This window comes from Syngnathoides biaculeatus, chromosome 20 (genome assembly GCF_019802595.1).
Source record: "Syngnathoides biaculeatus isolate LvHL_M chromosome 20, ASM1980259v1, whole genome shotgun sequence".
Lineage (NCBI taxonomy): Eukaryota > Metazoa > Chordata > Actinopteri > Syngnathiformes > Syngnathidae > Syngnathoides > Syngnathoides biaculeatus.
Genome location: NC_084659.1, coordinates 1,841,293 through 1,853,864, shown reverse-complemented (window position 1 = coordinate 1,853,864; position 12,572 = coordinate 1,841,293). Strand labels below are relative to the sequence as shown.

The window sequence follows — 12,572 nt, the reverse complement described above, 5'->3', positions numbered from 1 at the left end:
TTTGTGTCTGGTGAACCATTTCTGTCTAGATTTGGCCATATGTTTAGGGTCATTGTCTTGCTGAAAGACCCAGTGACGACCCATCTTCAGCTTTCGGGCAGAGGGCAACAGATTTTGATTTAAAATGTCCTGGTATTTCAAAGCATTCATGATGCCATGCACCCTAACAAGGTTCCCAGGGCCTTTGGAAGCGAAACAGCCCCACAGCATCCCTGACCCACCCCCATACTTCACAGTGGGTATGAGGTGCTTTTCAGAAATGCTTCAATTATATTTATTTCCTGGGAATTGTTAAGGGTGCCAATAATTGTGGAACAGGTGATTTAATGAAAAATTATTTTTTAGTCAGGGATTTTTTCATTTTCTTACAAATCATTTGAGTTGAAGGTTACATTTTAGTAAAATTTTCAGTGCGACAGTATTCTTCTACTACAGACACTGAATTTATTTTAAGGCTTTTAATACATCTTAACCGGGGGTGCCAATAATTTTGGAGGGCACTGTAGAAATCAAACTTACACTGGCCATCCATCCATTTTCTGATCTGCTTATCCTCTTGAGGGATGCAGGAGTGCTGGAGCCAATCCCAGCTGTCATCTGGTATGAGGCAGGGTACACCCTGAACTGTACATTCATCCATCCATCTTCTTAGCTGCTTATCCTCACAACGGTCACGGGGTGTGTTTGAGCCTATCCCAGCTGTCAACAGGCTGGAGGAGGTGTACACCTTGAACTGTTTGCCAGCCAATCGCAGGGCACATATAAACAACCAGTTACAGTTACAATCATATCTAAGGGCAATTTAGAGTCTCCAATTGATGGATGTTTTTAGGACATGGGAGGAAACCAGACTGCCCGGAGAAAGCCCACACAGGTACAGGAGAGAACATACATACTCGACACAGCCGATACTGGGATTTGAACCACCTCCTCTCAGAACTGTGAGGTCAACATTCTAACCAGTTGCACCACCTTGCCACCACTGTACATTTGTATGGATAAGTTTTACATTTCACCATTTCTGTGAAAGAAAATTTGGGTCATAGACTCCTGCTTTTTTTAGCTCGGTATGGTAGGTGGAAAAAGAGAAAGACAGCTGAGGAGAACAGAGGATTGAACGGTTCTTGAACCCAATCATTTACTCATAACAAATGGAAGGTCTGTTTGGTGTAAAACTTTACCAATTTCCCACAATGCCCACGTGTTGTCATGCAGCACTGGAAAGATCGGTTCATCTTTGCCCATTTTGGTTCACATCTGGTGTCAGGCAGGGGGCCGGAGACAACCCATTACGGAATTATCTGCTGCTGAACAACAATTGTTGGTTGTCCTCTGCAAGGTACAACAGCAAAAGTCCAATGAAGTCATGAATCATAAACACATGCTGTATTTAGACCAGAACAGGTAGCCGGGACAAACGTCTTTGTTAACATAAGGCAGCAATTCTCAATTATTCTCTGTCATGCCTCCCGACCCCCTTTGCAAGAAGAAAACAATTCTCGCACCCCCCCCCCACTCTCTGCCACAACTATAAAATTGTTGTATGTAAAACATTGCAGAACATTGTATCCTTAACATTAAAGGAAAAAAGTAATTAGAAAGAAATATAGTTCAACTTACAAAGAATAACTATTAACATTGTTTGTTAGTCTGTAACAGAAAAGATTTTAAGTGCATCACTTCACCTGAAACAAAAAAAAAATCCTTTTTTTTTTAAAACTGTAGACATTTTTTACAAACTTATTGCACAATTTTATATTAAAAATTAAAATTAAAATAAAATAAATAGTAATACTGTGGCACGGTGGAGCAGCTGGAAAGCGTTGGCCTCACAGTTCTGAGGTCCTGGTTTCAATCCCGCACCTGCCTGTGTGGAGTTTGCATGTTCTCCCTGTGCCTGCGTGGGCTTTCTCTGGGCCCTCCTCATCCCACGACCCAAAAACATACAACATTAATTGGTCACTCTAAATTCCCCCTAGGTGTGATTGTGAGTATGGTGTTTGCCTCAATGTGCCCTGCGATTGGCTGGCGACCAGTCCATGGTGTACTGTGCCTCCTGCCCGTTGACAGCTGGGATAGGCTCCAACACTCCTGCGACTGTTGTGAGGATAAGCACCTAAGAAAATGGATAAATGAATAACATTAAGTCAGGAACACAATATAGAGCTTGTGCACTTACATCATAAAATCACATGACTTGCCATATTGGCAGTCAAACAAAGCATTGTTGCCAGTTAATTCTGTTGAGACGAAACGAAAATATGTCTCATAGCACGACGCCCAGAGTTTTGTCCAATACCGATAACATTTAGTAGGTGATGATAAACGAAGGTATGTGGAAAAATAAGAGACACTTGGCAAAGAGGACCCATATTTATTGATGAAGTCGATGTTTTCGCCGATAAGAAATTGGACTTTAATTGACTTCCGCTTGTCTTGGACAACTGGATCTACACATGTATCAGGTGAGTAGGTCATCGAGATTTACACAGAAAAGTTCGAAAGCGTATAAAAGCCTGGACGCATACAAATACTTTGTTGCTGGATCTCTTGTCAATCAGGAATAAATCCCACATAGTAATGGACACACTCAATTTTTTTCAATACAAATACCAATATTTAAATAAATGACCCCTGGTTTTACACAAACGAGGATTTATTAATTATGATTGGGGAAAAAATTTAGGAAAGGGAGTCGTCTCCTCCATGCACGGAAGCGTATTGCAGCTACACATTAACCCTCGTAGACCTCTGGGACAGTTTTTTTTAAAATACACATTGTTCTCAAATGAGTCAATTTGGCATTAGAAATACTTCTTGATAATTTGAGATTGAGAATAATTCCTACCTGAAAATGATTGCTACACAGGCGTGTGTATTTGTGTTTTTTTTTTGCACTGAGTAATGTGGTACGCTACCTTGTATGATGCTAACAATTTACTGAAGTATTTGTCACAAAATGAAATGATTGTTGCAAATATTTAGCATGTTTTCGCAGAAAAAAAATTCTTATTGGCATGACAGGTGTGTAACGTCTTTAAGTGCCACATGAATTTATTTGGCTTCACGTTGTCCACTGCCAACAGTTTTAGACACAGTAAATGCACCCGTCTTTCCTCGTTTCCCACTGCCATGCATACACATACGCGCCGTTTGATTTCCAAGTCTTGGCTTTCAGGTGACTTTCTTTTGTCTCATTGTCTTTGTCTCTCTGTTCCTGTCTTTTCATCCCTGTTAAAAAAAAATGGGTCTCTTTCGGTTCGTTTGCTATAATTCAGGTCACCTGATCGGTGCAATTTAAAAAAAAAAAACAAAAAAAAAACTAGTTAATAGGTACAGTTAATACTCCCTGTGCACATTTTGACACTGAAGGCCCCGCTGCCAACTACTGTAGTGGATATGCAATTACACTTTTGTAGGAATAATTGTGATCATAATTATCATGCATTTGCTTCCAATAAAGAAATGCTTTGCTCTACCCTAGATAACGTGGCAGCCTCCTAGCAGGAGATAGCAAGAACAAAAACATCTAATCATCAGAACTGTTAGAACTGCTGCCTGTTAAAGAAATTATGACCACACATGTATTCAGCAATCTTCCACACATGCACACGCAGATGAACAAACATGTACACCTTGTTTCAAACTGTTTTGCTTGTTGTCTCTTTATCGTAACATCCATGTAAATAAGGGGCGTCTTAAAACTAAATAAATAGAGGTGCTGAGGAGAGGATAATCAGAGAGTGCAGTGGTGAATTGTATGAGACAGTTCCTCTCCTCTCTCCTCGCGAGACTTGAACTGGTGTCTTTGCTTCCTTTTTTGTCCTGTTTAATGAATGTCTGATTGGTGAACCTGACAACTTTATTCTAGTATGGCAAAAAAAACATGTTTCCCCAGTGTCACAAGTGACACCCCCCCCCCCCCCCCCGGCATAGCACTGCCACCAAACTGCAAGCCACATGGAAACAATCACGAGTTACTCAAGGAGCTGAAACTGAGTAAATGCAATTCTTTAGTAACCACCTCTGTTCTTTAGCCACCATTTACCACTACTTATGTCCTAAGGTCACCCAAACTTGTATTTTCCCAAAAGCATTGTTTTTTTGCACACAGTCCGCAACTTGTCTACGTGTTGCGGCCAGTGGCGCTTTCTGATATGGACTCAAGCCCAACTCAATCATGTTCAAGTTTTTTTTCCTGTAAGATACAAAATAAACATGTTGAATTGTACGAATGTGTTTTTATTTGACAGTCATACTCTGATTAAAAAGTTAGCAAGTACTTGAGTCGTTTTTCACTTCCTTCTTCATTTATTCATCATCTTACATTTTGCTTATCCTCATGCAGGTCACGGGCGTGCTGTATCCCATCCCAGCTATCTTCGGGTGAGAGGAGGTGTACACCCTGAACTGGTCACCACCAAATCGCAGGGCACTTTAAAAAAAAAAAAAAAACTTGGAGTCTTCAATGAATGTAAACTGCATGTTTTTGGGATGTGGGTGGAGAGCGAAGAACCCGGAGAAAACCCACAAAGGCACAAGGAGAAAACGCAAAGCTCAACCAAAGCCTGGTTCTCAGTACTGTGAAGTGGATTACCAATCAGCCATGATACTGGACTTCCCGAGTCAAGTACAGTATTTATTTGAAAGATTACTTTTTAAAATTTGTCCTGCTCAAAAACCCAATTTCCATTCCAGATGGAATAATATTAATGCGAAAAACCTGTGATTTGTTTAACTCATTCAAATGTGGCAAGCTTGTTAACATGACACCTCTCTGTGATATGTTGAATTCTCATCCCATTTTTTGGGCTTGCTTAATGCCACTTTAAAAGGTATTTAAATGCTTTTCAATGGGTTAAATGGATTTGAGAAACAAGTAACGCGAGTTCCTCGCGCTGTTTGAAGAATTACATTTTATTATGATCACATATACACTTAAGTTTACCATGAAAATTCAATGCTTTTTATTTTTAGTCTATTTTAATGATTTTTTTTTTAAATAAGGATATCACCAGATTGGATACAACGCGTGCATTACTGTTTAACATTTGTTCACAGAAGGATTTTAGAAAAGATAACATGAAGATCAACATAGTAGATAAAGTGCAAAAATCTTTTTTTGTACAATAGTCATTTTTTATGTTAAAGATTTATATTTTCAATAAAAGCTTCATGATAGAGAACCTTTGACCAAAAACTTAGCAGGCTAAAGTTTTCTCTTCTGTGCGTCTTCATGTACTACCCCCCCCCCCCTTTTACAGGGAAAAGTTCTCCTACACAGAACATTTCTATCCTTTGTCTGTGTGATGTCATTTTACCCCAGGATTTATTTTTTTTTTAATCAACATTTGATTGTGATCCTCCATAGTGCCCAGCTTTGCAGTTTTTACACATCAGCCTTGTTGCTTGGACGTCGTAGGGCAAAGGCTAAACACAGGGTTCATACTCAGTCGGACCCAAAAAAATTAAGGGCTTTTTAGGGCCATTCCTAGGGGCTGACACGAAAAATTTAGAGCTGACACGGAAAAAATTTAGGGCCATAGTGGGAAATCAAGAGTAGGGAAAAAAGACTCACCCAATGGTGCCATCAGTTGTTCTTGGTTCATCAAAGGTTCCAGTACCTCAGTACCTGTGACAGTGATCACCTGTCGCCCCTTGTGGTAGTTCTCATTGATATGACCATTGTCAATGTCTTCATATAACAGTATACAGAAAAACTGATTCTAACTACAATTGCAACTATATACACAAATGTCTTCTTACTGATGTCTGTCTCAGCACCCCGACTCTAGCTCTTTGAGCCTACCCAGTGCCTCCTCTATTTCCTGCCTCAGAGGTGCCAAAGAGGCTCTCTTGTCCTTTGCTCTGCCTCTGAGTGCATTGGGCTCGGTGATAAACCTCAGCTTCCTCTTTTCTACTGCCTGCTCACACAGCCTGTCAGCCTTCTCAATAAGTGTAGATATGTCAATCTCTATTCTGGATTTTTTGACTTTGAGGCAGTAGAGATGAAAAGTGGGCAGCGATGCCAAATGTAGCCAGGTACGAAGTCTTCGTTTCCCCACAGTGGTAGTTTTTAGCAATCTCACTGTCTGGAAACATGACTGCAAACACTTTTGAATTATTTTCACAAGATTTGTAACTGTAATGGCTGCAGATCACTTTTAAAGACCACACGATCTCTGCCTTTAACGAGTCCGCATTCGTGTATTGAACTACGTTCATATAGCCTGACTTCTGGCTGGTTGAAGTCGATGGCTGGACATCTGTAGGTGCGCATGCACTGCTAGTACCACTGTCTGAAGTTGATGCTTCACTATTTTTATATTTTAGAAACAGATTCATACCAACGGAAGATGACAGAGTCTTCGCCAAATCAGCGTGTCTCCTTTTTTTCCCGGTGCGACTCCAGCGCTTTGACGCCCATCTTTCCTAGCTGGTAGCTCTGGTTGCACAGATGGCAGTAAAACATGTGCCGATCTTTTGCATCTCGACACACCCAGCTTCCAAACTCCTTACTTTCAACCCAAGCATCTTGAAAAATGCACTTCCACACGATACAAGTTGGATCGATGAAAGACGTAACGAAGACGAAGTGAAATGCCGACTCACGGAAACGAACAATGGAATATCAACGACAAGATGGCGACTCGTTGTCAACAAGGTGACTTCCGTTCGAACCACCTTCGAAAATTTAGGGGTTTTTAGGGACTTTTAGGGACGTGTGCGAACCCTGTAAACAAGAGGCATGTGACAACACGTAGTCTAGATTGGATACGAAAGAAGGAGAAAAGGAGCTTTACAGGTTGGGCAAACAGAAGGATAGAGAAGGGAAGGATGTGCAGCAAGTAAAGGTGATTAAAGATAGCGATGGAATTATGTTGACTGGTGCCAGAAGTGTAGGGTTGTGGTGGGGGAGAGTGTAGCTCGACAGTATGGTGATATGTAGGATGACTCTAGTAGTGGGTAGGAAGACTAGAAAGAGAAAGGTCGAGCAGAGAATCAGGTGGTGGAAGTTGAAAAAGGAAGAATGTTGTGTGGCCTTCCAGAAAGAGGTGAGACAGGCTCTTGATGGACAGGAGGAGCTCCAAGAAGACTGGAATACTACTGCCAAGGTATTCAGAGAAGCAGGCAGGAGAGCACTTGGGGTGTCTTCTGGGAGGAAAGGGGAGAAGGAGACTTGGTGGTGGAACCCCAAAATACAAGAAGCCATCCAAGGTAAGAGATTAGCAAGGAAGAAGTGGGACACGGATAGGACTGAGGAGAGACGTCAGGAATACATCGAGATGCGTCGTAGGGAAAAGGTAGAGGTGGCAAAGGCTAAACAAAAGGCATATGACGACATGTACACCAGGTTGGACACGAAAGAAGGAGAAAAGGATCTCTACAGGTTGGCCAGACAGAGGGATAGAGATGGGAAGGATGTGCAGCCAGGAAATATGATGAATGATAGCGATGGAAATATGTTGACTGGTGCCAGTAATGTACTAAGTAGATGGAAAGAGTACTGAGAAGTTAATGAATGAAGAAAATGGGAGAGAAGGTAGAATAGAAGAGGCAAGCGTGAATGACCGGGAAGTCGCTTTCATAAGGAAGGGAGAAGTTAGAAAGGCATTGAACAGAATGAAAAATGGAAAGACAGTTGGTCCTGATGACATACATGTGGACGTATGGAAGCAATTTGGAGAGGTGGGTGTGGCGTTTTTGACCGACTTATTCAATAGAATACAAGCGGGAGAGAAGATGCCAGAAGAATGGAGGAAAAGTGTGCTCGTCCCCATTTTTAAGAACAAAGGCGATGTTCAGAACTGTGGAAACTACAGAGGAATAAAGATGATGAACCACACAGTGAAGTTATGGGAAAGAGTAGTGGAGGCTAGACTCAGGACAAAAGTAAGCATTTGCAAGCAACAGAATGATTTTATGCCTAGAAAGAGTACGACAAATGCTCTATTTGCCTTGAGGATGCTCGTGGAAAAGTACAGAGAAGGTCAGAAGGAGCTACACTGTATCTTTGTAGATCTAGAGAAAGCCAATGACAGAGTACCAAGAGAGGAACTACGGTACTGCATACGCAAGTCTGGTGTGGCGGAGAAATATGTTAGAATAGTACAGGAAATTTATGAGGGTAGCAGAAGAGCGGTGAGATGTGCCTTTGGTGTGTCAGAAGAATTTAAAGGTAGAGGTGGGACTGCATCAGGGTTCCGCGCTGAGCCTCTTTCTTTTTGGGGTAGTAATAGATAGGCTGACAGACGAGGTTAGGCTGGATTCCTTTGGACCATGATGTTTGCAAATGATATTGTGATCTGGAGTGAAAGCAGGGAACAGGCGGAGGAACAGTTAGAAAGATGGAGGTACACACTGGAAAGGACAGGAATGAAGATTTGCCGTAGTAAAACAGAATATATGTGTGTGAATGAGAGGGGCGGAGGAGGAAGATTGAAGCGATAGCGAAGGTGGATGACTTCAAATACTTGGGATCAACAATACAGAGCAATGGAGAGTCTGGTAAGGAAGTGAAGAAATTGGTCCAAGTGGGGTGGAACAGTTGACGGAAGGTGTTTGGTGTTCTATGTGACAGAAGAGTACCCGCCAGGATGAAGGGCAAAATTTATAAAACAGTGGTGAGGCCATGATGTATGGATTAGAGACGGTGGGCCTGAAGAAACAACAGGAAACAGATCTTGAAGTAGCAGAAATGAGGATGTTGAGGCTCTCGCATGGTGTGAACAGGTTGGATAAGAGTAGAAATGAGCTCATTAGAGGGACAGTCAAAGTTGGATGTTTTAGAGCCAAGGTGAGAGTGAGCAGACTGATGGTTTGGACATGTCCAGATGCCAGAGTGAGTATATTGGTAGAAGGGTGCTGAGGATGGAGCTGCCAGGCAAAAGAGCGAGAGGACAACTAAAGAAAAGGTTGATGTATGTTGTGAGGGAGGACATGAGGACAGTGGGTGTTAGAGAGGAGGGTGCACGAGATAGGCTTAAATGGAAAAAGATGACACGCTGTGGCGACCCCGAACGGGACAAGCCGAAAGAAAAAGAAGAAGCCTTGTTGCTTGTGCCATGTTTTGTTTTAAGGTGTGAGCATTTATTTTTGGAGGTTTTCCAATGGATAAAAAACATTTCAATTTTTAAATGGGGGGAAATGGATTTGATACACAATTAAATAAAGTCAACCTCATTGTTTTAGGGAGCATGTTATATTCAAGATCACAATACACAACACAATTTCAGCTCAGAGTCAAAGTTTCCTGACAGTCTTTGTTCAATCAATCAATTCTTTGATACAAACAGACAAAATGCTTACATTGCTCAAAGGAAGTTTGGGTCTTCATGGTCTATAGCTCACAAACGGGTTCATTTTGTTTTTCTCCCCCACCTCAAGATACCAGGACATTGAAGCAATTGGGAAATAATTAGATCCATGACAAATGAAAGTTTTTCAACATCAAAATTGAAATTTAAACAGTGCCGGCATAGCTCGAGGGAAAAATGTAGGTACTTTCCCATAAACTGTGAGTAATTAGTCATATTCTACATTTTATAGCTGTCAAGTGTAATGCCCTCACTTTCAAAATGAAAACCTCTCAGGAAATTAAAGACTGTACAAAGCAAGCTTGTACACACAACAAGATACAAATGAATTTCCCAAGTCAGTAATATAGCAACTTCTTTATATCTTCACAGATGCATGAGAACCTTCTTGGTCACTGTTATTCTCACCAGCACACTTGTGCGTCTGAGCCTGATATTTATAAGAGAATGTTTGGCCACAAGCGGAACAAGAAAAAGGTTGCTCACCAGTGTGGGTTCTTGTGTGTCTTTTTAAGCTTCTTTTGTCAGAGAATCTTTGACCACATACTGAGCAGGAAAAAGGTTTCTCACCACTGTGCGTTCTTGTATGTATTTTTAAAGTTCCCTTCCGAGTGAATCTTTGACCACAAACTAAACAGGAAAAAGGTTTCTCACCAGTGTGTGTTCTTATGTGTATTTTAAAATTTCCCTTCTGAGAAAATCTTTGGCCACAAACTGAGCAGGAAAAAGGTTTATCACCAGTGTGTATTTGTGTGTGAAATTTTAAGTGTCCTGTCTGAGAGAATCTTTGACCACAAACTGAGCAGGAAAAAGGTTTCTCACCGGTGTGTATTCTTGTGTGAAATTTTAAGTGTCCTGTCTGGGAGAATCTTTGACCGCAAACTGAGCAGGAAAAAGGTTTCTCACCAGTGTGGGTTCTTGTGTGTATTTTTAAGGTTCCCTTCCGAGAAAATCTCTGACCACAAACTGAACAGGAAAAAGGTTTCTCACCAGTGCGGATTCTTGTGTGCATTTTTAAAGCTCTCTGAGCGATTTTTTTACCAAAAATTGAGTAGTAAAAAGGTTTCTCGTCAGTGTGTGTTCTTGTGTGCATTTTTAAGTGTTCCTTCTGTGTGAATCTTTGGCCACATGCTGCGCAGGAGAAAGGTCTCTCTCCAGTGTGGGTTCTTGAGTGTCTTTTTAAATCCCCTTTCTGAGTGAATCTTTTGCCACAAACTGAGCATGTAAAAGGCTTCTCACCTGTGTGTATTTTCATGTGTCGTTTCAAATTGCTCAGAGAAGCAAAAGCTTTACAACACTGAGAACATTTCCAACATTTGTTGGCAGTGTGACATGTCAGATTACCTGCAGGCTGTTCATCATCATCATCATTAGTCTCTGTTTTTTCTCCTCTACAGTGGTCTCCATCACTTGAGCTGTTCCTGCTTAGAGGCTCCGCCCCTAGTCTCTCCTCACTTTGACCTTCATATCTACTCTTCAAAGGGACACTAGTGGATGGAACCTGGATGATTTCTTCCTGTTCTTCCTCTTTCATGTGTAGAAACTCTTCGTCCTCCTCTTTGATGCGTTGAAGGTCTTCCTCTTTGATGTCACGGGACACTGACTGTTGCTGTTCTCGAAGATTTTCACTGACATCTGCAAGACAATTGAGAAACAAATACGGTTTAATTTGTTTACATTATTTAAAGGTCAAGTGTCATGAAATTGATGATTTTTAGTATGTTATTCATGAAAAAACGGCAGCCGGTATGGACCCATCTGTTTTTTTCACCACAAAACAGGATTTTGACGCATATGGCTTTTTGTAACTCCCATCATGAAAATCCTCTCGAGGGATTTGTTTTCGACAAGAAGCAGGAAGTGACGGAGGCAGGTGTGCGCTCAAGCGGACTCGTTTGTTTCTATTAGTTTTACCTGTGGGAAAATAGCTCGTTGTTCCTTAGTGTTAGCCAAAATGCCAGCTCGTTGGATTGCTGGATATTGCTCGAACACTCGGGAGGATGGATTTACCCTTCATAAGTTTCCAAGAGACCCGGTTCGTCATGAAAAATGGATTGCACAGGTGCAAAGGACGAGAACTTCACGGGTTCCAAATGACAGGTAGGTGTGTGTACAGCTACTAAAAAAATAATAGTTTGGGGAGGACCACGTAATCTGTCTCTCACAACGTAACAAAAGATCCGTGTACATATGACAGGGTGCTAAATGTGTCTATGTGCTTCGGCGGCCGCGTCGTGCCTCGCGGACGAGCACGGCTTTGACCGGGCTGGCTCATACATACTGTCTGGGAGTCTATTGCCACCGCGTCCGCCAGTCCCGACTTTGGCAACGTGTCCGCAGTCCGCGAACCCGACGCGCAGCCTTCGCTGAGGCCTTGAACGGCATATGTGGCGCCTTGGCCAGGGTGGCTCATTTTCGGCTCCGAGGTAACTTAGCACACTGCCGAGTTGGGCCGCTTTACGGCATTGTCATCGCACATGGCTGAGTGGGCCAGTGCCAGCAGCGTTTTTCACAGCCACCACCATCCGCAATGAACAGCACCGCGGATGGCGGTGGCAATAAACAATGCCGCTAACAATGGTGCACTCAGCCACGAGCTACGACAACGCCATAAAGTGGCCTGGCTTGGCGCAGTGATGAGCCACCTCAGTGCCACCCAGGCCAAAGCAGTGATCAGGTTGTCGCACCTGGGCCGCAGCGTTGTCTTTGCTCGCGGCTGAGTTAGCTACATTCTGTCATAGTGTCGGGGAGTCTGTTGTTAGTTAGAAGTTGTCTGCCTATCTAAATATGGCTCGAAACAATAGGGTAATATTGCCCCAGACACTTCACTCGATTGTGAGATGTTCTCTTCTTCGAAAAGAGCTTCGGTGTCTGAAGGAGCATCTCCCACAGCAGGGGCCACAGCCTGTTTTCAATGGCGAATGTCCTGGGTGACGTCACGGGCAGGAGATGCAGCCAATATGGCGACCACTTAGATGTCGAATGACACTTCCGCAACTTTGCGCATCGATGAAGCGCTCTCTGCTCATATTTATTTTTTCGTATGTACATTCAAGTGAATAATGTTAATTATATCAATATCTATTTTAGAATGTTTACAGGGATGACACTTGACCTTTAACTGCTCACGGTAGTTCTAGAAATGGGCTATTATTACCAAGTAACTCACAATAATGGCAGCTAGCCGCTGACAGAATGACTTATATAATGAGGGAGGTATGGAAGAAAGTCCAAATGGGCTTGGTTTTAGCCACC

General features: G+C 42.3%; 1 protein-coding gene across 5 annotated transcripts in view; it reads right to left on the bottom strand.

The window, feature by feature from the left end:
• The window catches only part of LOC133493287 (uncharacterized), a 63,055-nt gene that overhangs the window by 26,782 nt on the left and 23,701 nt on the right, over positions 1-12,572 (bottom strand). For 2 of the 5 annotated variants that reach the window (XM_061806487.1, XM_061806490.1), the window contains exon 4: positions 10,662-10,952. In XM_061806487.1, coding sequence (XP_061662471.1) covers positions 10,662-10,952 — 291 coding nt within the window. Of the gene's footprint in view, positions 1-1,949; positions 2,117-3,051; positions 3,232-4,361; positions 4,436-10,661; positions 10,953-12,572 lie in introns of those variants that run through there. The other 3 variants (XM_061806488.1, XM_061806489.1, XM_061806491.1) reach the window with 3 other exon arrangements.